General features: G+C 43.7%; 5 protein-coding genes across 7 annotated transcripts in view; 1 reads left to right on the plus strand and 4 right to left on the minus strand.

Moving 5' to 3' along the window:
• The window catches only part of cp (ceruloplasmin), a 430,985-nt gene that overhangs the window by 305,204 nt on the left and 104,538 nt on the right, over positions 1-21,243 (minus strand). The window lies entirely within an intron of this gene.
• On the minus strand, positions 685-1,666 carry LOC102697639 (protein NCBP2AS2-like). Its single transcript, XM_015360624.2, has 2 exons — positions 1,581-1,666; positions 685-1,484 (listed from the first exon to the last, which is right to left on the minus strand). The coding sequence occupies exon 2, from the start codon at positions 1,459-1,461 to the stop codon at positions 1,138-1,140; it is 324 nt and encodes a 107-aa protein (XP_015216110.1). The 5' UTR covers positions 1,462-1,484; positions 1,581-1,666; the 3' UTR covers positions 685-1,137.
• ncbp2 (nuclear cap binding protein subunit 2) lies at positions 1,767-4,187 on the plus strand. The gene is made up of 4 exons (XM_006637476.3): positions 1,767-2,194; positions 2,491-2,672; positions 3,251-3,389; positions 3,767-4,187. The coding sequence occupies exons 1-4, from the start codon at positions 2,120-2,122 to the stop codon at positions 3,863-3,865; spliced, it is 495 nt and encodes a 164-aa protein (XP_006637539.1). The 5' UTR covers positions 1,767-2,119; the 3' UTR covers positions 3,866-4,187.
• On the minus strand, positions 5,508-14,955 carry senp5 (SUMO specific peptidase 5). Of its 2 annotated transcripts, none has more exons than XM_015360903.2 (10): positions 14,841-14,955; positions 11,892-13,344; positions 11,682-11,787; positions 11,024-11,171; positions 10,524-10,571; positions 10,159-10,236; positions 9,809-9,946; positions 9,312-9,395; positions 8,857-8,907; positions 5,508-8,766 (listed from the first exon to the last, which is right to left on the minus strand). In XM_015360903.2, the coding sequence occupies exons 2-10, from the start codon at positions 13,324-13,326 to the stop codon at positions 8,656-8,658; spliced, it is 2,199 nt and encodes a 732-aa protein (XP_015216389.2). In that variant the 5' UTR covers positions 13,327-13,344; positions 14,841-14,955; the 3' UTR covers positions 5,508-8,655. The 2 variants fall into 2 exon arrangements, with proteins under 2 accessions (XP_015216389.2, XP_069053888.1); XM_069197787.1 differs by lacking the exon at positions 14,841-14,955 and adding an exon at positions 13,785-13,954.
• anos1b (anosmin 1b) overlaps positions 17,497-21,243 on the minus strand; it is a 44,662-nt gene continuing 40,915 nt past the window's right edge. For both annotated transcript variants that reach the window (XM_069197621.1, XM_069197620.1), the window contains exons 11-14: positions 20,365-20,533; positions 19,704-19,939; positions 19,178-19,316; positions 17,497-18,665 (exon numbers count right to left, since the gene is read on the minus strand). In XM_069197621.1, coding sequence (XP_069053722.1) covers positions 19,179-19,316; positions 19,704-19,939; positions 20,365-20,533 — 543 coding nt within the window. In that variant the 3' untranslated portion in view covers positions 17,497-18,665; position 19,178. The remainder of the gene's footprint in view (positions 18,666-19,177; positions 19,317-19,703; positions 19,940-20,364; positions 20,534-21,243) is intronic.

Below are 21,243 nucleotides of genomic sequence, written 5' to 3' on the forward strand. Positions count from 1 at the left end.
AAAACAAATAGAAGCTGCACCAGAAAAATATAATAAGTGATGAAGCCAGCAGAGATTAAGCACAGAGGTTCTACACATTAATAAAGCCAACATTTCTATGAGATGTGTTATAAAGAATAGAGAAGAGTATACATGCATTTACTATAGTAAAAGCTTTGGTTAGGACTGAAGCAACTTATCTACGGAAAGTAATAGTAATACACTTTATTTTATATAGCACCTTCTCAAAGCGCTTTACAGAACTTCGGTTCTGTTTCGGCCTCGGTATTGCCTGTCTGTCTAGGGAGAAGTGGCAGTCTTCCAGCAAACACTACGGTGTCGGGGTCCGAAAACAGGACTCGGGTAGTTTTTTTCCAGACTCCCGGCCATCTTGTGGCGAAGTAGGAGAACTACAATGGGTTTGGATAAAACGGAGCAAGAAAAGTTAGGAACACCGCATTATTTATTCCCCTTTTCAAGTCCCAGACACTGAGTTTGGTGGGCTCTGTGGGTATATATTTAATTTTTAAAAAAATGAAGGTGGTTTATGTACTTTGGCTCGACAAATAACCAACCCCCTTAAAAAAAAAACATATGTCGGATGGAAACTTGTACACTTTCCTCTGCCGACAGTAGCGACCAGTCCATGAAAGTCGTACACAGTTGACTGACAAGAGCTGCAGTCCATAAAAACAAGGCAAATACTTCATGAAAACACTCTTTTCAATTTAATCTTCTCATCTACATTACACACCAGACCCGATACAGTGTTTATCAATGAAAGTTAAAATGAACAATATGCATATCTTACATAACGGGATTGCTTCTTTCGACGTTCTGTGGCATTGTGTTTACAGTTTACGACAAGGTGCGGGTTATTTATTTTTTTTAATTGCGTTGATTTGTAACGTTCACAGACTCGCAAAAATACGTCTCGGATATTTTTCATCCTAGCCGTCAAAACGGGAGTTTGGACCCGTGAGCTGAACAGAAAGTCGTCGTCTTCATTACTTTCCCCGCAGTGTCGCCTCCATAATTCAAATACCGCTTAATTACAGTGTGGAAAACGACACATCTCCCGGTGGTAAAACGACATGGATTTCAGCAGCTACTGAGATAATTACAGGTCAATTCAGAAGTCCACGGTTCCGCAAGCCCTCACTGTTTGTCCTTGTTTTTGAGCTGTCGGGAGGCGTCCCTCACGCCTTCCTTGACCTCTCTGACGAACATCTGCCCCAGTCTCCCGACTCTCCTTCCCAGTTCGCCCACGTCCCTCGGCATCCTCCCGGCCGTCTCCTCTCGCACCTGGCGGACGGTGTCCGACTTGAGCAGCCTGGACGCCGCGTCCCTGCCGCTGATCTGCGCCTTGGTGATGGCGTAGGCCGTGATCTGCGCCGCCCGGCGGATAGGGCGAGACTCGGAGAGCTTCTCGATCACTTGCGCGTTGTTCAACAGGGTGAACAGCAGGCGCCTCAAAACCATCTTCAAGCCAGGGATCCGGGGACCTGCAGACGACGAGAGCCAACGGAAAAGACGGTTAATAAATTTGTTGCGCGGCGTTATACTCACAAATAAATTGAAAGCAGTTTCAATGTTCCTACCAGAAAGATCTGCCGGCTGAAAAGCTCTGATTTCCGGTCTTGCACCGCAACCGTCCCCCTGTTGAAGCTGCTAATAAGGTATCGGATTCTACTGAGTAATGCTTTATGTGATTAACGAAAACAACTGAAAATGAAATAAACTTGAAGAAGGGACGTCCTTTATTATTATTCAATGATTGCATTTATTAGTGCGATCGAAATCTAAACACTTAAAAGCAGCATTTAAATAGCTGCTGGTAACCCTCGTGAAAGCCTACAGTAACTCTGTGTTCTCACAATCGTACATTTTGTCTTCTCTCTTATTGTGGTTATATTAATATAAAAACAAATAAACAGTAAAACAATATAAGAAAATTGAGAGCTGTATGGTCACCGATACGGGCCGCCCTTGTTTCCGCACGGTCGCCCTTACTGTACGGACCGGAAGCTTTATTTGATTGGCTCTCCCGCACCGGAAGGCGGCGTTCTGGGAGTCTTGCTGTTTGTGTGGGTGCCCTGTTGGTTTGTTTCTGTGTGGATTTTGTTACAGTTCTTTTACGATGTCTATTCAATTAAACGCACTCCTCAGCGACTCTTACGTCGATATAAGCCAGTACAGAGACCAACATTTCAAGGTAAGGTGAAAAAACTTTAGTATTACTCTTAACGTTGTGCGTTTTTGTTAGGAAAACAGGATTTAACACGCCGAAGCAGGAACACAGATGCAAGGCGTAAACAGGTTCTGGTAATTAGGTGTATTAAAAGTTAGTTTGATTTGCACCTCAGTCGTGTTCAGAGTTGTGTTTCGGACGCTACCCGGCCGTGGTATCGAGCAGAGATGAAAGTACCGTTCGTTAGGTAAGTTTAAGAAAGGTTGCGGTAGCGAGATGGAGGGAACGACAAACAGTGTGAAGTGGAACTTTGTCTCCAGGGTAATCGCCACGAACAGGAACGGCTCCTGCGGGCGAGCAACACCCTCTACGTGGGAAACCTGTCCTTTTACACGACGGAGGAGCAGGTGTATGAGCTGTTCTCGAAGAGCGGCGACGTGAAGAGAATCATCATGGGTCTGGACAAGGTGAAGAAGACCGCTTGTGGCTTCTGCTTCGTCGAGTATCCTTTTGCACAGAACAGTCGCGATTGCTGACCTGTCTTTCGGCTTTTTGGATATTGGTAATTCTGGAGTTGTAACTCCTTTTTAATGCAGCTATCCGGTGCATGTATATTTATTGTACAGAATTGATATACTAGATGGAATATTTATTTAAATGTTCTGACTGTATATTTATAGAGTAGTGACGCGTCTTAAACGTTTTACATTTTTAATGTTTTATACAATCTGACGTGCAACACAGAGACTTCTTACTTGAGAGCAATATCCCAGGAGTTAAATGGCACGGTGGAGTCTTCTGTAGTGTTACTGTTATCTGCACCCTTTGCGCCTTCACGGCATGCTGTTGTAATTCACTGTGGGTAAAGGCGTCTGCCAGGCGAAGAAATGTAATGTAATGTTTTCAGTGTCACGGAGAAGGGAGGATCGAGAGGGGGGTGCAGGAGGTTCACCTCGCTGTGCCTGGGCCGCCGTAGCAAGGAAATCCAAGGCCTGTCTCCCTCCCTCTTCCCGAGATAGGCAATTTGTCACATTTTGTACGTTTTCGTTTGCTGCAACGCCTTGACCCCCCCAATGCAAGGTACTACACCCGTGGGGACGCGGAGAACGCCATGCGGTACATCAACGGCACCAGGCTGGACGACCGGATCATCAGAACGGACTGGGACGCGGGCTTTAAAGAAGGCAGGCAGTATGGCCGTGGGAAGTCAGGTGGCCAGGTGCGCTTGCTTGCTTGCCCAACGTTGTATTTGTCATTAGAAACAGCAACGACAACAAAAACCATTAGAAAAGTTAGAAATGAGCAAATCTGTTATTCTGTGTTTCTTAAAGTTTTTACAGTGTTTTTTTATGTTAATGCACGTTCAAGCTGTTTGGCTTCAAGTCTGTTCAGTGCGTTGCAACTGCTGGATCTCAGCCACGGCTCGGTTCACCAGGGGCTCGCGCAGTGTGATGGGAGGCCAGTGCTGTCTGTGAAGAAGCACATTTCTTTTCTCCGACGGAGATAAATACAGACAGGGTTATGATCCAGCCGGGGGTGGGCTATGGAAAAGCAGTTAAAAAATTGTAATAAGGTATTTTTTTCTTTTTCTTTCAGGTCAGAGATGAATACAGGCAAGATTATGACCCTGCTCGAGGTGGATATGGAAAATTGGCTCAGCTCCAAAGAACACCAGACGCCCCGCACAAATTCTAGTTTTCTGTAGAGAATTTACAATTGGGTGGTATTTGAGTACATTTAGGTAATGAAAGATAAAGTTGATCTTTTATCACCTTTTTATTAAATGTTTTACCAAATTAAGATAACTTGACTGAAGTACATCATGCTTTTCGTACATTTTGAAAATCACAAATAAGCAGGAGAAGCTGGTTAAGGCATCTGCCATTTTGGCCAGTTTTGCCTTAAGGCTTATTTTTCCAATCCAGTTTCATTTGTAACTATGAGCGTTTCTGTTGGATCTGTATACTATGTATAACATTTATGGAAACATTAAATATTTTCAATTTTGTGTTTAAAATCTTTTTTTAACATTGGTATTGGTATTCAGTAACAATGTGTGCACCATTTGCTCTACTGTTTAAAATGAAATGCAAAAATTAGATGAAAGGAGCATGTTTAGAAGTATTTTATATTTGCTTTCCCTTGGTGTAAAAAAGGCATCACACATTTCTTGGAAAGGAAAACTTTGTTAATGGAAAATTTTGGAATTAATGATATTAGTTCATTCAGATTCTAATTTTACCCTACACACATTCCTTGACCGCTAAACAATCAAAAATCTGATAAATGTAAGTTAAAAGTCCTGGATGTACTTTCTCATTTAAAGGACAAGCATTTTTAAAATTGCTCTAGTTTTTTCCTCAGCTTAAGTGCTTTCCTAAAAGTATTAAAAGTACTGCTCATGTATGTCATGGTCTTTAGGTAAAACCTGATGTTACTTTCAGAACATTAACATGTCATTATACCCTGAAATTTAGGGACCTGAAGACCATTATTTTGTCAGTGGGTTTTGCTTTTGATTGTCATTTGTATTTCTGCAATTTTTTTTCCATTTTCTCCATGTCTCGGAATGTTCTCTGAGCTTTCCTCCACCCTCCAACGACATGTTGACTAGTTGAATTGCAGATTGCAGATTTCTGGATTGTCTTGTGTGCCAGACCGGTGTCTCAGTGATGGACACTTTGTCTCTCTCTTGGGGGTTTCAGTCCTGTAGTTTGGTCTTCAAGTCTGGTGTTCCTCCAGCTTGATACTGCCCCCCCCTCTAGTCAGCATTTAAATATTTCCAATTGTGCAGATATTATTAATATTGATATTAATATTCAGAGTGCATTCAAGTCAAGCTTCTTCAGCAAGGCTTTAATTTAAGTGGCATCTGGCTGCATTTGCTCATTGCATCTACTGTTTCTAGTCCCTTATGGTCATTTTTTCTTCTTAGATCTTTAATTTATTTTTCCCTTTTCGTAAAAGGCACTTTGAGGAGCTACTTTTAAAGGCCCGATATACATTTATGACATTGTCCTATCCAGGATGTAGTCCCACCTTGACCCTTTTTTCTAGGTGGATGGGGGGAAAGTTATGCCTTGATACCAAGTTCATCTACAGTGCCTCCTATGTCTAATCCAGTTTTTAGCATTCTTTAGTTAGTGCAATACAAAAGTATCCTCTTATACTAATAACCTGAGTTGCTAAGGTTTCTTCATACTGTATATCATGTCCTTCAAGTGCTGGCAGCAGCTTACGGAGCGGCCATTGAACAGATTTGACTCAACACGTTTTTGAAAGGGCTTTCGGTTTGAATACACTGTACTGGTGCAAAAAGAACACACGAAAACTCAGATCTAGAACTGGATTTAATTGACTATTTAAAACAAATGCCAAACAAAAAAAAAATCACAGAAAATGTGAACAGAAATACAAAGCGGTAGTTTTCAATATGAAACATGACAGTTTTAAACGAAAGCAGTATAAAGGTGGTATGACCTTCCTGAGCAGCAGCACTGTCGTATGGACCCCTCCAGCCTCCCACCAGACTGCTGTGGGATGTTGCACATTGTCCTCTGCAGCTGTAGCCAGCTGGCTCCTTGTCACAGCACTGGCAAGCCGCTCCCACAGAGACACTAACGAGAGCCTGAAATCGGCATATAAATCTGGCCGTGGCAAGACAACATTGTTTTCTTGGAGTCCTTGCACTGTGTGGGCTTGCATCGTCATGCTGGAAGACCAACGCTTCCAGACTGGCTTCCCTGGTAAAGAAAAACTGAGGGCTGAAAAGAATCCAGCAGAGGATGACTGAGCAATGAGGTCATCAGTCTGCACAAGACGCACACTTGTGTTACTCAATCCCACCTCATCACACTTGCAGGGCCCCCTGCTGGAGACAACAAACGCGGCAATAACGAACGTATGATTGCCACCAAATTCCAGGCATGCCTATGGAAAGCCTTTTGCTGCCACAGTAAAATAAAGGTTGACTTGACCAGACAGATGCAACATGCCAGATGTTGGGCCAGAATCTCTCCTAGTCCTCACAGAGATGGTTTCTCATTTTCACCTAATTGTTGAAGCAGAACCTCATTCTCCACGTAACATTTAGCAGGAAGTCTGCCTTCAATCATGATAATAGGAACCAAGCAATCTAGAATTTCCAAGCTGCTCAAGTTGACATGGTCATCTAATTTACTGTGCCCGTGATCAATTGGTTTAATAGATTCTTATTCATTTTGGTCTTTTTGTCTTTCATGAACAACAACGATTTCAGTTGAGCATTTGTGTTAGCCCCAAGCAACAACGCCAATCAATCACTTAACGGATCTGCTCACTATTTAAAGTGTAAATGTTTGGGCTCAAAAAGAATTTGACGAACAATGTACACTGCTGCACTTTTATTGTGTATCAGTATTTTGTCACTGCTGCTCTGGAACTATAAACATACATTTAATCCCATGAGTTATACACAAAAACTGTGCCAGACCCACAATTAAACTGTTGCTAAACACTGAACAGATGTTTACATTTAAAAGAAGTTAATACTCTGTTAGGCTACAACAAATATTTTAAGCAGAAATGTTAAGAATGCAAGGAACACTGCGTAAACTGGACATCACTACTAAATTAATCTATAAGAAGCAACTACAATCAGACCTAAAAAAGTCATTTTTATTGTTACACCTCAAGTACTCTTTACAACAAGTTATAATTTTCTTTCTTACAAGCTGTACAAATCGCACAATGAAAACTGTAAACAGTGCTTCAGAATCTAACTCGCAAACAGAACACCTGGTTAAAAACGCACCAGAGCTACGACTGAAACGTCTCCTGTATGTGTTGCACAACACTCCTGTACTGAATAGCTTTGTTCAGAACTAATCATAAGGCAGTAGTAACATAAACCTAGGTACTCCTTTAAGGTTCAGTAGAATTATTACATTGCAAGGAGTACTGCTTTAAATAAGTATTTAAAGAAGTAATTCGACTGCAATACTGAGCTCTTCTTCAGTCTGACAAGTAAAACCATTAAATGGTATTCTATGTTTTTGAATCCAGGTCAATCTTGTTTTCTTTATCCGCTGTTATATGGTCAGACAAGACTTAAGATTATTACTCAGTACATCAATCAGTATTTTTTTCTTGGTTCTGTCATCAAGAGGCAGGTAATGCAAAAATAAATAGATTCTAGTTAAAAACAATCCACATTTTCCTAATGAATTACATTCTATAAGATGTTTAGTCATATATCTTTTTAACATGAATATGTTCTCTTTCTATATATGTAGAAAGATAAAGCTATTTTACTGTTTTCATACAAACAACACATCTGATCATTTCTGAATATGTTTAACTGGGCTAAAAAAACTGAGGTGAGAATTACCAAACTAAAACTGAGATTTCAGTGTTCCCATTTCTACTTTTAAATGACCACATGCGAAAGGTGTAAAAAAAAAAAGCTGGGTTGGGAGACAGTAAAAGCCATGCACTTACTCATTATACAGAAGTCACTGCACAGAAAAATCTTCACTGATCCACTCTCAGGTTTTATTTAAAGGAAAACACTGCCCAGAAAGAACATCGTTTGGCATGTGTTTTAGCTAACAGCCAACAATGAAACATTCTTCCCCAACAATCAAGCAATGTGGTCCACACAGAGTAGTTTTGTGGTCTCTCAGAGTCTGACAATGTACATGCAGTATCAATAATTTACCTCATCAAGTTTGCAAGACCTGAACGTTAATCGCTGTTAATTCTTCTGCAAGGAAACTACACTACCTGTTAAACTTGCATAATACCTATAAAAAAAAAACCTTTCAAGTTTCTTAGGACTTGATATAGCTTACGTACTCTAAAGGAGTAAAGAACTGATAAAATAACAGAAATTTGGTTATAGTTCTTAAAATGACCAAAGCAGCAGAGCCTTGAGAACAGTTTCAGCCGTTGGTTTAAAAGTGCACGAAATTCCAAATGTTCACATGGCATCAGCACACGAAAGGGGCACACAGCTGACACAGGAAAATGCTTGTAAAAGACTGTAAACTTTCAGCAATTTAATGCGAGGTAACATAAAATTTCACTGTACCAGAGAGTTCCAGATCACAATGCTGTGCTGTTTAACTGGAGATACACAAACTGCACTTGGTTCCTGACAGTTACTCCCAAGCCGGAAGCAAGTCAAAATCACAGGAGTCCCATTTAAGCCCTTCAGTGTGCAACCTGTGTTTTCTGCAGTGTCGACACAGCAAGCACATCATCGCCAGCGTTCAGTAGAATGAAACCACTTCTGCATCAGTTCAGCGCATCTTCGAACATGAGCGCCACAGAACTGTTATTAAATGACATCACGTTTAACAAAGCAGTCTACACAACACGCAGCTTGATCTCCCCATGTCACGAATCGCCCGCCGAAAATAACGGTCAAGTTCAGGTGGTCCTTTTCAAAAGAGTAGGAACAGTGAAAAGAAAAGTGTGGCGGCTCCGTCCTCCACAATTCCAAATCAGTCTATTAGCCTGCATTCACAAAGCTCCTTGTAAATCCTTTTGCGTACTTTGGGCATGTCCTCTTGGGAAAAGTGGAAAGGTTTTCCTAACGCCAGGCACTTGCAATACTAATGAGAAGAAAGAAAGAGAACGCAACTCAGATCTAGCAGCAGACTTCAAAAAGTAAAAAAAAACACAAACTGCAGTTTTTATTTTACCTGTAGGACGAAGACGCCACAGTCATTGTCATTCTTCTGCTGCGGGATGCACTGTGAACAAAGCCAGGAAGACATCAGTGCCCAGCACTCTATATCCACATCATAGTTGTGTTAGTTGACACTGTCAATTCTAAGGCACCAGTCAGGTGTATCTGCAAACAGGTTTCTAGGAAAAATGCCATTCCAATAAAAAGCACCCTTAAATTGGTAAAGGTCTGCACTCAACGATCTAAATGTACATGAAATGTTGTTCATTAGAGCCAATTTTAACTCTCTAGTACCACAGACCTGCAGAGTCAATTTCTGCTTGGTGTGGTGTCCCCTCAAACATTCTCTAACATCTCAGGAAGTACAGACAGCCTAGGGCTAGTTTAGGGCTTAATTTCAAGCTGAACTAAAGGCGTTTACTAAATGTTTAAAGGAAAACAGTGGGGATAGCATTCAATTTACTTTACCTTGTTGACAATCATTTTCCAGCCTTTCTGAAAGATTGCCTTCTTCTTTTCTCTTGCTTCCGTTAAGATGTATTTCAAGACGTTCTAGAAAGAGACAGAACAGAATTGCTCATATTAATGAACCGATCGCATCTCAGGAACCCCACACTTCCGACGTTCATGCTTTCGACACCCAATTACTTGGCAGCACAAGCAAGGCTGTACACAAACTAACACTGTCCCCTCTCTGCACATCTGTGCATGAGGAGTGTCACAGACGAGAGGAGGCCTCTCAACCAGCTGCTCATTCAGGAGTTACTAGATAAGTGATCCATGGATCCCATCAAGACTTTTCCTGAAAGGAATAGGGATATCAGCTCCTACAGCATGGCCGAGAAGCCTGTTCTACCCTTCCACAAAGGTTAGGAAGTGCCCCCTGTTCTCATTTTAAATTCACGCCCACATGGTTTTTTCCACCCTTCATTTATGCGACGCGCCAGCTGGATCGTGAGAATTACCTCCACAGGGTACTTGAAATGAATGCCTTGGGAATCATAAAACTGTATGTTTTGGTTTGCTATGTCGACGGTGATCAAAGACCAGTGGATCTCCAAGTGTATGGGGATTAAGAGGAGGGATTTGGAGAACAGATCCACCTGGAAAAACAAATCAACACACAAGTTACAACGGCAACGACCTCACCGAGCCCGAAAATAAGCACCTTAGGGGCTCGTCGGCAATATTCTCCACGCTGGTCTTTTTTTCCGCTGATATTCTCACGGCAGGGCTTTGATGGTGTGGCTCCCTGCCCGGCTCAGTCTTTAAACCCAAAGTGAGCAGTGGGAAAAATTACCTACCATGACCTTACCTTTTTGGTCCACCTCTTTACTCCTTCATATCCTTTGGTTGAGAGCTGTCTGTGAAAGAAGCTGTTGAAGAAGTGGACCTGCAAAAACACAAAACCACAAGTGTTCAAGACAAAACTCGCATCATAGCTTCAGGCCTTGGCAGGATAAAATTATTTTCTATTTTTAGTGAGCTAAAACAACTTAAATGTAATTAACAAATATGCCATTAAGATAGGACACAACTGTCCTAGTTAATGACTCCTTGGACGTAAATCCAAAAACAAACAACAGAAAGGGAAACAAATATTCTGCCAATGAGTTAATGAGAGATTTTAATGAAGGTACAGTCCTTTATGAAGTGTGCACTTCACTCTAGTGTGCTCACCTTATGGTTTACAGCATCCATGATCAGTTCTCCATACATGTTAATGACCTGGAGGAATTGAGCAAGAAAGAAATAATGTTTCAAACAAACACGGAATGAGATACGAGGCAGTATCTCAAAAATATATTCTCAAACGGTACTGCTGTGCTCTTACAATTATTTCAGTCTTAATGTGTTAATGTAACGTTCACGTATTACGGAGGCACATGCAACAGAAACGCATTCTGCATACAAGTCCTGGCCATTCAAAACTGTCTCTTTCACCATTCATTCTCAACTTCCATTTTCCATTCTGGAATATTTTTTTGCAAATATTCTGACTTTATACTCATCCATGAAATGAAAGGGTAAAAAACACCAGCTATGGTTCCATCAAAGCTACTTTTTGGAACCTGTCATATTAAACATATCAAAACGGCAGAAGGACACTTATTCACTACTTAACTTGCATACCATCACATTGCTACTACTGCTCGAAAGCAAAACAATATAAACTCAACCTGATCGTTCAGCCAGTTATGGCCTTCCAGTGTAGAGAGATCCTCTAAGGTTAAGGTGTGCTTGTTGTAGGTCACTTTGAAGAAGTGCATAGGAGCACTGGCAAGGCCAGCCTGATACTTTCTTACTTCTGAGTATACGAAAGCCTTCCTGAAAAGGACATCAACAAAGAAAAGAATTGCATTTGTTTCACATGAGTTTTGATCTTTTGTAGTCCATCCAAGATACGCAATCCCTCAGCTCCCCCCTTCTCAGGCTGGGACGGTGCTCTGGACCCTCCTTGGGAAACCAGGGACGTCTGGGCTCTGCACTGCCCCTGGTTACCAGGACAATCCTGAACTCCTCTCCGAAATCACGCAATCAGGGAGGGAGCAATGAACGCACAAGAACAATGGCATCAACCTGCCGAAGGTCCAGGAAAACACATTTACTCCCACGGAAACTGGAAAGTCAGGGAAAATAAAATGGTATTTTCGAGAACAAAACGCACGTTCCTTGTTCCAGTTCCAATAGGGCTTACTTTCTATAAATGGAGAAAAAACATGATTATTAATGAAGCCAGCCTCGTTCAGATGCTAACGCATTGATGAGGAACTGCTGTAAGGCCGCAATTCCATGTGGGGGAACAGGGCAGGGCTCACTCGCGTTACGGTGACTTGCCTTTCCGCGAGGTCCTTATTCACCACTTTAGACAGGTGCTCCAGCACATCACTTTTGCTCAGAGGAATAAAGCTTCCATACTTTCCAAAGAACTCCTCCAGGAAATCTGTGAAGAGAGACGAGGGGGTGGGGAGAAAGCACGCGTTAGGAAACTGGCGAGCAGCAACGGGGGGGGGGGAGCACGAAGCGGAGTTCTACTGAAGGCTGTACCGTGGATGAGCTCCCGGAGTTCTTCGTCGCTCACTGCCGCGCTCCGGAGCGGCTTGTCGCTCGGGCCCTCCTCTCCCTGGGGAGAGCCGTGTCCTTCCCGGCCGGAGAGGCTCTTGCAGTAGCGGTGATCCCGCAGCTGCCTGTTGAAGGGGTCGGCGCACAGGTGGGGCGCCTCCACCTCCATGTCCTCGGGCTTGCCGGCGTCCTGCCCGGCCGTGCCGTTGACCAGCGGGGGGGCGGGGTCGGCCCCCACGTCCCGACGGGGGGCGTCTCCCCCGCCTCGGGATTTCCTCGGGTGCTTTTTGGTTTTTTCCCCCGAGGGCGGGCTGCGCGCGCCGAGCTTCTCCGCGGCTCCGCTGTCCGAAGGAGGCTTGCTTTTGCGCTTCGTTCTCCCGGAGTCGCCCGCCTTGCACGCCGACTTCTGGCCGCCGCTGGGCCCATTTTCAGTCATGTCTCGGGGCTCCGCCTCCTCGGAGACGAGGGATTCTTCCGCCATCACCTCTCCCGAGAGCCCCGCCCCATCTGCCCTCGACGTATTCCACAGTTTCTTTCTCAGTCTGGGCCAGACGGTGTCATTCACTGCCGTGATCAAGTCTCTGGAGCCTGCTTTCAAGCTGGACAAATGGCTGAGCACCACCGCCCTCAACCTCTTCACTCTCAGGGTGGAGATCCTCGAGAAGTGCTTCACTTTTCTGCCCTTTCTGCGACTGCCATGCCGAGACCTCTTGACCCTGCAGAGAAAATGGATGTCGAAAAGAGACGGCCTCTTATACCGCATCAACAGCACAGGAGTTCTCCTTTTATGTCCAACACCTGACTTGGACCTGACCAGTGTGCTGCTCCACCCTGCCGGCCCCTTCAGCTTCCCCTTGCTGCTCCGATTCACCCGCCTTCTGCCGGAACGCCGCTTCCTCCTGCGCAGGGAAGCACGGCGGTTTGGCGCGGCGTCTCCGGCGGCTGATTCTGCCGAGGTGTCTGTTACAGAAACAGCAGCTCCCTCGTGGGAACGCCCTCTCGCACGAGAAGGCTCGCCGGGGGACCTCGGACGCCGAGAGCGCCTCTCCCCTCCCGTGCCTGGCCTTCCCAGAGGCCCGAGCGAAGACGCGTCCTTCGAGAACCTGGCGCGGCGCGTTGCCGAATTTGCTGGAGAGCGCTCCTCGAGCTCCTTTTGGGCCGCTCTACTTTTTGACCTTCTGACTCTGCTCGTGGGTTTGTCCTCCAGCAGCTGGTACACAGCTCCGTGCCATTGCTTTTTGTACAGGAAGGGCTTCTCTCTGCGTCTCTCGATGCTGTGGAAGAGGAGGCGGCGGAAGGGGCTGGATTCTCGGATGCCCCACAGAGGGTCCGACGTCAGCCAGGTCCTGCTGAGGTACGCAGCTCTTCTCGTCTTCACATCTGCTGGTCTCTGACGTCTGGTCACATTCCGACGCTGCATTATGACCCAGAGAGGAAACTGCTCAAGACAGCAAGAGGAAAAAACCCAATAACGATCACCATTTTCAATTGGCGCGTGGAAAGGCATTTCCCTCAGAGCAGAAAAAAAAAAGGTTACAAACCATCCACCCTGCCTGGTTGCGAGTTTTTATTTAAGGTCTGGCTTGTGCACGCACATTCAGTACTGCATTAAAACTCTTACAGCGCAACTGGAGTTGTGCTCTTTGAAAACAAAGGTAAATTACTGCCTACCATAACTGGTGCCTGCCAAATTCATATCCAGGCAGCAAATTGTCACTTAGCAGTACCCCCTCTAATTGCTTCCAATGGAATACCATCAATGAGATCATCATTTACATTGTTTAAAACTTATCAGAAAGACTTAGTGCTCATGAACTGCGCATAATTCAGTCTAAAACGACACACTCGTGGTGATGTCAGGTGACTAAGAAGACTCACTGGAATGAAAGGTCTGATGGAGAACCAAGCGGAGAGCTGGAAGGAGACAGTGAACACACACATACAGCAGCCTAGAGCTTGAGTGATTTTTACTAGCTTGGAAGTTCATCAGCCACGGCTGTAAATCGTGAGGGTACGCTTCAGAAAAACAAACAAACATTTTTATACAAATGTGTAAACAGCATCTCATACGAAAACGAAATGAGACCAGTACCTGCCACCTCCCTTATGCATCTTAACACTATTCTCTTCATAGATGAATAAATTAAAAATTACACATGTAATTTTAACCTCCTGAGATTTATTAAGACTTATTAATAGTAATTGCTAGGCATAGTTTCAAGAAGTTGAGAGTAAGTTTCACTCCTAATTAGCAACAGTGCCGGACTTTTATCTGGTGTCAGGCGGGGTTTTTGAGACGATCAGCTCGTAACAGCTCGTCAGCACCGACTTCAGCTGCGGAAACTGCACGTACGCTTTAAGGGGAAGAATTTAAATCAAACGCCCAAATGTATTTATGTTTTTTTTTTTTATTTCCCCAGTAGTGATATACGGGAAAGAGTCAACCTTACTCTTAACTCAGAGAATTTTAGTTTCTTCCCCAATAAATAATTAAGGTGTTCACTTCTTTCCTAGACATTCCACAAACATTAAACTAGAATGCACACTACCCGTAATGTTTTTTTTCTTTTATACAATCAGGTGAAACTGAAGACGGGTACCTCCAACCGCTTCACGCGCAGTTTGTGCCTGATTTTGCAAAAACCCTTCAAAACTGCCAACCTTTCGTCTTTTTCTTGCCGAAACAGTGAAGGGCTTCTCTCTTTTTTTAAGGGGGAAGGGTCAAGCATTTTCGGATCAAGAAACTCGCAATGACGATGTAAGCAATGAATCCCCCGCTGTTAAAAATAAAAAAAACTTAGCGGAGTGTACAGGTCTGCTCCAACAGAAAACAACGCACTAACGTCCCTGTTTCCAGCTGTTTCTCCCGGGAGCCGTTTACAGCGTGTAGATAAAGTAATTTCGCATATAGAATAATAAAAATGTCTACTTTACCCAAATCCTGCCATTATTCAGTAGTAGAGTGCTGCAACACAATGTGGAACAATGATCAATCCAAACAAACCGACTGCGCAAAGTCAATCCACTCCGCCTCCTCCTGCACCGCGGCCCGTCGCTCCTCTATCACGTCATCAAGCGACAAGCGCCTGGGGCTCGCTAGACACCACGCAATATTAAAACAGACTATCGCCCTCTACTGTTCGGGAGGTGTAAGCTCACTGAACGTGAGTGAGCTCTGCAGAGGGAGACTCCCACCTTATCTTACACATGGATTGAGATACAAAATCAATTTGAGGAAGAACAGGTAAAGGTTTCCGTTCTGAAAAGAAAAAGAAAAGAGACACAAAGCTTTGGCTCCACAGTGACGCAGTTACCTATTCTTCATGATCGCTAACATCGTGCTTGACTAGAGTGCACGAATATGGACATGGCAGCGGCTACACAATTGATTCAGTTCAATTCAATGTATTTTTGTGAAGCGCCTTACACAACAAGGTCGCCTCAAGGCGCTTAACAAAGCAGGTGACCATACATGTTGTGACATACAGAACAGAAAAGACCAGAAGACAACTGAGGAGAGGAACCTAAAACTCCTTAGTAAGGAGAAAAACAAACTCTAGGGGTCCAAGGCCAACTGGTTGCCCAACCCCTCTGGGCATGCAAACATTATACAATTTTTAAAAAAGGAAAAAAACAATAAAAGTATTAATCCATCCATCATGTCTTCTGTATTTCAGTACTCCATGCAGATCTCTGTAGACCAGCAAAAGCCTCCTGAACAATAGCTATATCCACCATGTCCCTCTTGGATCCATGGCAGTGATGCAGCATCCAACTCACATGGTGCCCAGACAGGGCACCATCCGGACATGTGGGGAGAAGAATAGGACAGTTTGGTCAGAACAGATGTATCTACCTGGTAGATGTAGCTACCGTGAGAAATGGCTCCAGTTAAATGAATTGAGAAGTTTTGAGGAACCATTGTGTGAGCCCAGAATGGATTTGAGCCAAAACACTACTCTTACAGCAACTGACCAGGTATCATCATCATCATCATCATCATAACATTCATCTATAAAGTGCCTTCGCAAGCCCAAGAACATTGTACACAAGAAAAAGAAAAAATAGAAAAAGTACAAATAAAAGTAAAAATACATAAGAACATACAGATCGAATGAAGTGCAGTCAGACACAGGCCCCAGTAAAAAAGTGAGATTTGAGTTTGGACTGGAAGTGAATCATAGAATTTGTCTCTCGGAGGAGTTGGAGGAAGGACATTCCATAACACTGGTGCAGCAACAGAAAAGACACAGTCACCACAAGTCCGAAACAGTGAGTGAAGGAGCAGCCCCCACAGGAGGGAGTGTGGATATGGTGGGGATCGGAGATTTATAACAGAGCCAGATTACTTAAAGCCTTCAAAATCAATAAGAGTTTATATCGAATAAGTTACTTTAAATGCAACCAATGTAGAGATTTAAGTGAAGGAGTGATGTGCTGCCAAGGTCTGGCTACGACTCAAGACCGCTGTGTAACATCTCAGCTGAAAGGCAGCACGTCCTACACCAGTGTCCTGGTCACACGTTCTGCTGCAGGGAAGAATTCTGCCACATATTTCAAGCAGGTAGCTGCGTCAGTGTGCGTGGGCTGCAAAGGAACAAAACCTTTACGGTTTATTCCCTGCTGGAAAGAGAAACACAAGGATTCGGCTGTGGAGCCTTCTTCAGGTGACCACGCCCAAAGGAGGCTGCACAGCCGAAATGTTATCTTTCTCCTTTTCTGCGTGGAATAAACCTTTACTTGTTCCCTTGAATGCCACATACAAGGGTGCCCACCACCCCCAGCAGCAGCCAGGCTCATTTCCAAGTCTCCCGTCTCAGCAGTGCCCAAACCCAGCCTCGCGAGGTGAGGGGCCCACTCCCCTGGTCTTGTTCACCTCGCCTTCGTGAATGACTTTGTTTCAAACAGCGCTGCAGGGAGCCCTTCTTTTTTCAGCTGTGTGGAAAACAACAAGTCCATGACATGACTTTAAAACCTGGGGAGTGAGAGAAGGCTTGAAAGTAAAAAATAAGGATTCTTCCTGCATAATTAGTACCCTGGCTCAATCGTACATCTCTGAGCTCCTCCGGGTCCACACTCCCTCCTGTAGGCCCCCTTCCGTGGAGGGTGGTCCTTTTCTCACTGTGCCTGAGGCTTTTATACACTTCATATGCTTACATCCTTTTAAGGAGCCAATGTTAGAAACATTGACTCCAAATAATGATAAATAACAATAAATGATAATTAAAGGCACAGTAGCTCATAAACGTACATTAACATTACCTATCCCAAAAATACTTTATTTTTCCAATTGTGTTATCTTCATCCATTGTACAGAGAGTGTGAGAATGCACAGAATATTGCTTGTGCAAATGTTTAATTAAATAATTTAAACATATTAAACATTTAGGAGTTCCTGGAAAGGTCTGCTCAGCCCCTGGGTGTAGATTTTTTTATGCTTGTGTAGCTTCACAAAACTCAATAAAGGTGCAAGATTTTACACTAAGCAAGAGAAAAATAAATTAAATCACAGTTGATCAACCTTGTTCTTGTTTATGTCTTATTTCACAAGGTGTATGCACGGTTTGTAACCAGCTCAGGTGCTTGAGGACACAATGAATAGATTTGTTTATTTTATTTTGTATTTCTGGTATTGATGTACAGTTCTATACATGACAACAGGTACAATATTTACAAAAGGCAAATATAATATAAACACACTAACCCAGGAGCACCGCAAATAAAAAGAAACACTTTTGCTGACTTGGTAGAATGACAAGAGACAATCAAACAAACAAGTTTCTCTGAGAAAAAAGATGAAACAAATCTGCTTTTCTGCTCCAGTGAGGTGCATCCATGTTTGTAGTTTGGAAGGTTTCTACAGTGAAATAAATGCTGGCTCTTCACAAAGGTCTGCCTGCTGGAATGTAGTATAATTGTTGTATGTCAGTGAGGAAGGACATAAGCAGTTTGAAGGCAGCCAGCAGCACATTGCAATCACTCCTGTTCAATTACTTCTCTGGTGAGTTTTTCAACTGTGTGATAACACAAGGCTAGCATGACTAGAAATGCACTCATACAGAATAACAGCAATTTCTGTATTACTTTCGTGCTCTGAGACAAATGTACTCTATATGAATTTTCTAAAAAAATAAATGAATAAATAAACTTGGAAAGACTTTTCTTCAAAAGCAATTTTATATATTCTGTATTTCAGATGTTAAATATAAAAGTTCACAATACTGTTTGGAATTTTAAAATAAGTTATGGCAAAAACAGCTTCTTCATCTGCTAAGATATATATAGAGGACTATATTCAAAAAGAAACAGTTGTATCTGTATAGAAACATTTCTTGTTCTTCAGAATCTCACAAACACATATCTGAACATTTGAAAGAGACAAAGTATTGAAATACAAGCAAAAGTAAAATACAATGTAACAATATTTAAGATCATTATCAAAATCAGTGCTAATACAAATTATATACTGTACATATACATGGTTTTATAAATTGTAAAGACTTTTTATTCAATGCTTTATTAAAAACTACAATTTCTATAAGCACATTCCAAAAAAACAACAAATATTCCAAGTACCGTTATAATTTATATAACAACAAAATGCACTGTTGACGCTTATAAAATCGATAGCAGGTTACTGTCCAGACTGAAATAGAAGTTTAATATTTTGTTCGTCTGTCTTCTTGGAAGCTGTAGGCAGCACTTCGACACACAGTGGTTGAAAAGCAGGCCAAAGACGGAGATGCTTGTAAATTGTGCCTAAAGTTTAGAAAACAAAATGAAATGTTAAGCTCGTTTTAGGTCTGCAGTGCTGAACACTTCCACGGCGAGGCCGCTAGGGGTCACTGTGGGACCATCCCGTCTTCAGTTTTCTCCGTGCAAGGCCAGAGTCACAATGTAGCCGTACCTTGCCTCCATCGTGCAGAGCCGATACTGCCCCCTCCTGGCGGACTGGTATTTAATAATCACAGATGGCTTGAACACAATCCTTGTACTGTAGGACAGCTCTCATATTATCAGTTATTCAGTCGAAGGGTCGTGGACCTAGTCTTTTTTTCATAGGTCAACCAATCCAGTTAAGCAGGCGTTAACTGTAAAGCAACATCTGAGTCACCACTGCCGGTTAAGCGCTTGGAGAGGAGTGTCCAGAAAAGCTCTCTGTTAAGTGTAAGTGTGATTATTGTTGTTAATTAAAATCAAGCAGCTGTCGGTGAAATAAAAAAAAAAGCAAACCTGAAGAGATACAGTTCACACGGGAGAGACCGACTCACCTCATAGCGCCCCGCTGGCCGGCGGAGTGTGGAAAGTCTTCACTGTGGCCGGGCCCCTGCCCGAGGGGCTCAAAGCACGGACCCGCACCTCATACAGGCTGGCCGGCTGGAGATCGCCCACGGTCAGGGAGGGCTGGTCCTGCAGGGAGCACAACGGGAACAGGCAGCTGTCGGCATCGTCCAGCAGAGGGGAATCACGCCGCCTGCCGGCCGACGCGCGATCCGGCACAACCGCGCCCGCAGCCACCAGAGGTTGGTGGTTTGTTTGAGCTTTTTAAAATGGATGTAAGGGGGTGTTTGCAGACTATTTCGAAGTGCAAAAACATGAAAGCGGTCCGGACATTATTTTTATTTAATTTGTTTAATCTTTTTTCATAACTTGAGTTTTTGTAGTAATATGTACCCCTGACGATCTTTTTTTTGTCTTGAACTGTTATATGTACTCTTGTTTGTATTGTAATTTTTGTTATTCTGTTATGCATAAATAAATAAATTGAAAAAAAACGCAGAGGTTGGTGGGACTGACCGGGGAAAGGAGCCGGCTCTGGTAGACGGCTGTGTCGGCGCTCACGCTGCTGTTGTTGCTGGAGATCTGCACCCAGGACAGCTGAAACCCAGCCAGCGAGCCCGGCGCTGGAGCAGCAGGGGCGACCCGCCAGCGAAACTCGGCCAGCACCGAGCCATTCACCGACCGGAAGGCGGCCGTCAGCTTCTCCGGCCTCACCGCGACTTTCCTGGCCAGCGGGGGGCGCTCCGGCCTCGCTAGAAAGACGGGGATACGCAGAGACGCCTTCTTGAGCGCTGGCAATGACTTCTCCGCGTGAAGTTAGTACAACTCCTGCTCGCCGGCAGCTTTCAACGACATGTGAGCAGGAACAAAAAACACACACACACGTCTGCTTTCAAGAAATGAATTCCCTGCCTGAGATGAAATTGTTCTGACAGAAAGGATGTTGTCAACAGCGCTGTCGCACTGCAGTCTGGGGAGTTCTGGTTTATTTAAAGGAGTTGTCCCGGGAACTTTAACCTTTGCTAAATCATCACCTATCCGCTTAACACGAGCTAAAGCAGAGCTACAAAAACCGACACATTTCAAAAAGGCAAAACATTGAAAGGCGAGAACTGCGGCGCAGCTGGAAGAGTTCACTTTTCACACTCCTCTGTTTTTCCAGCGTAAGTTTTCTTACCTCCCCTCGCACAGGGCAGAGCTTTCGGCCCCTTCCCTCTCACCGGAGAGCACTGCGGGGTAGCGACAGAGGTCGTGACCTCTGACCCCTGGCCTGCTGCGGACACGGACTTCACAGCCACCCTGTACTTGCAGGCAAACATCAGGCCGGTGATAACGAAGTGTGTTCCCTGCAGTAGGGCCAGAGAAAAGGAGCTTGAAGTTGTCGTCGTGTGAAACACCTTCACTCAGTCTTGACAGTCGGTACGTTCTCCCTCACATCTTCATTAGCTCGTTTACAGTTCTGTGTTAATCAAATGAATCTCCAGACCAGCTTTGCTCCGAATAGTGCCCTTCTGCAACCCTTAAGTGACGTTTTAAATCTATTTAAAAAAAATCCAGGAGTCTTCCGACAATTTCAATTGCAATGATCTCATTTTAGATCAAGTCAGCATGCAGCAGATTATTAATCAGAAATCTCACTTAGTTCAGAGCTTTTTTTTTCCCCTGACAGGTTTTTAAAAAGTGTTACAAGTAATCATTGCACCACTAGGCTCTTTTAAATCAAACTCCCTGCCTTACGCAGTGGAGGAAAACTCTTTCCTTAGATATTGCAGAACAGTGATATTAAAGTATTTTTACTTAAGATCAAAGGGAGCAAGGGACATATTTAATGTTGCATTCTTATTACCCGAGTTTGGTATGTAAAACTGCACTGTATGGTAAACATAAGAAATGAGCAAGTAATAGGTTTATTCCATGCTGAAAAAAAGAAGAAAGAGAACACAACGTTTCGGCCGTGGAGCCTTCTTCAGGTGTCATAAGAAATGAGCTCTGTGCTTCTGCGGCTGAGCCCTGTCTGGGCCTGATGAAACCCTGAAGGGCCCACTGCCGGAAGGCT

The sequence above is a fragment of the Lepisosteus oculatus genome, chromosome 13 (genome assembly GCF_040954835.1).
Source record: "Lepisosteus oculatus isolate fLepOcu1 chromosome 13, fLepOcu1.hap2, whole genome shotgun sequence".
Lineage (NCBI taxonomy): Eukaryota > Metazoa > Chordata > Actinopteri > Semionotiformes > Lepisosteidae > Lepisosteus > Lepisosteus oculatus.

Coding starts and splice junctions, on each gene's coding strand:
- LOC102697639 (XM_015360624.2), bottom strand. CDS start 1,461: ATGGTTTTGAGGCGCCTGCTGTTCACCCTGTTGAACAACGCGCAAGTG.
- ncbp2 (XM_006637476.3), top strand. CDS start 2,120: ATGTCTATTCAATTAAACGCACTCCTCAGCGACTCTTACGTCGATATA. Junction 2,673..3,250: donor TGTGGCTTCTGCTTCGTCGA/GTATCCTTTTGC, acceptor CCCCAATGCAAG/GTACTACACCCGTGGGGACG. Junction 3,390..3,766: donor GTGGGAAGTCAGGTGGCCAG/GTGCGCTTGCTT, acceptor TTTTTCTTTCAG/GTCAGAGATGAATACAGGCA.
- senp5 (XM_069197787.1), bottom strand. CDS start 13,847: ATGTGTGTGTTCACTGTCTCCTTCCAGCTCTCCGCTTGGTTCTCCATC. Junction 11,172..11,681: donor AATAAGGACCTCGCGGAAAG/GCAAGTCACCGT, acceptor TGTCCTTTTCAG/GAAGGCTTTCGTATACTCAG. Junction 8,908..9,311: donor GGAAAATGATTGTCAACAAG/GTAAAGTAAATT, acceptor CTTTGTTCACAG/TGCATCCCGCAGCAGAAGAA.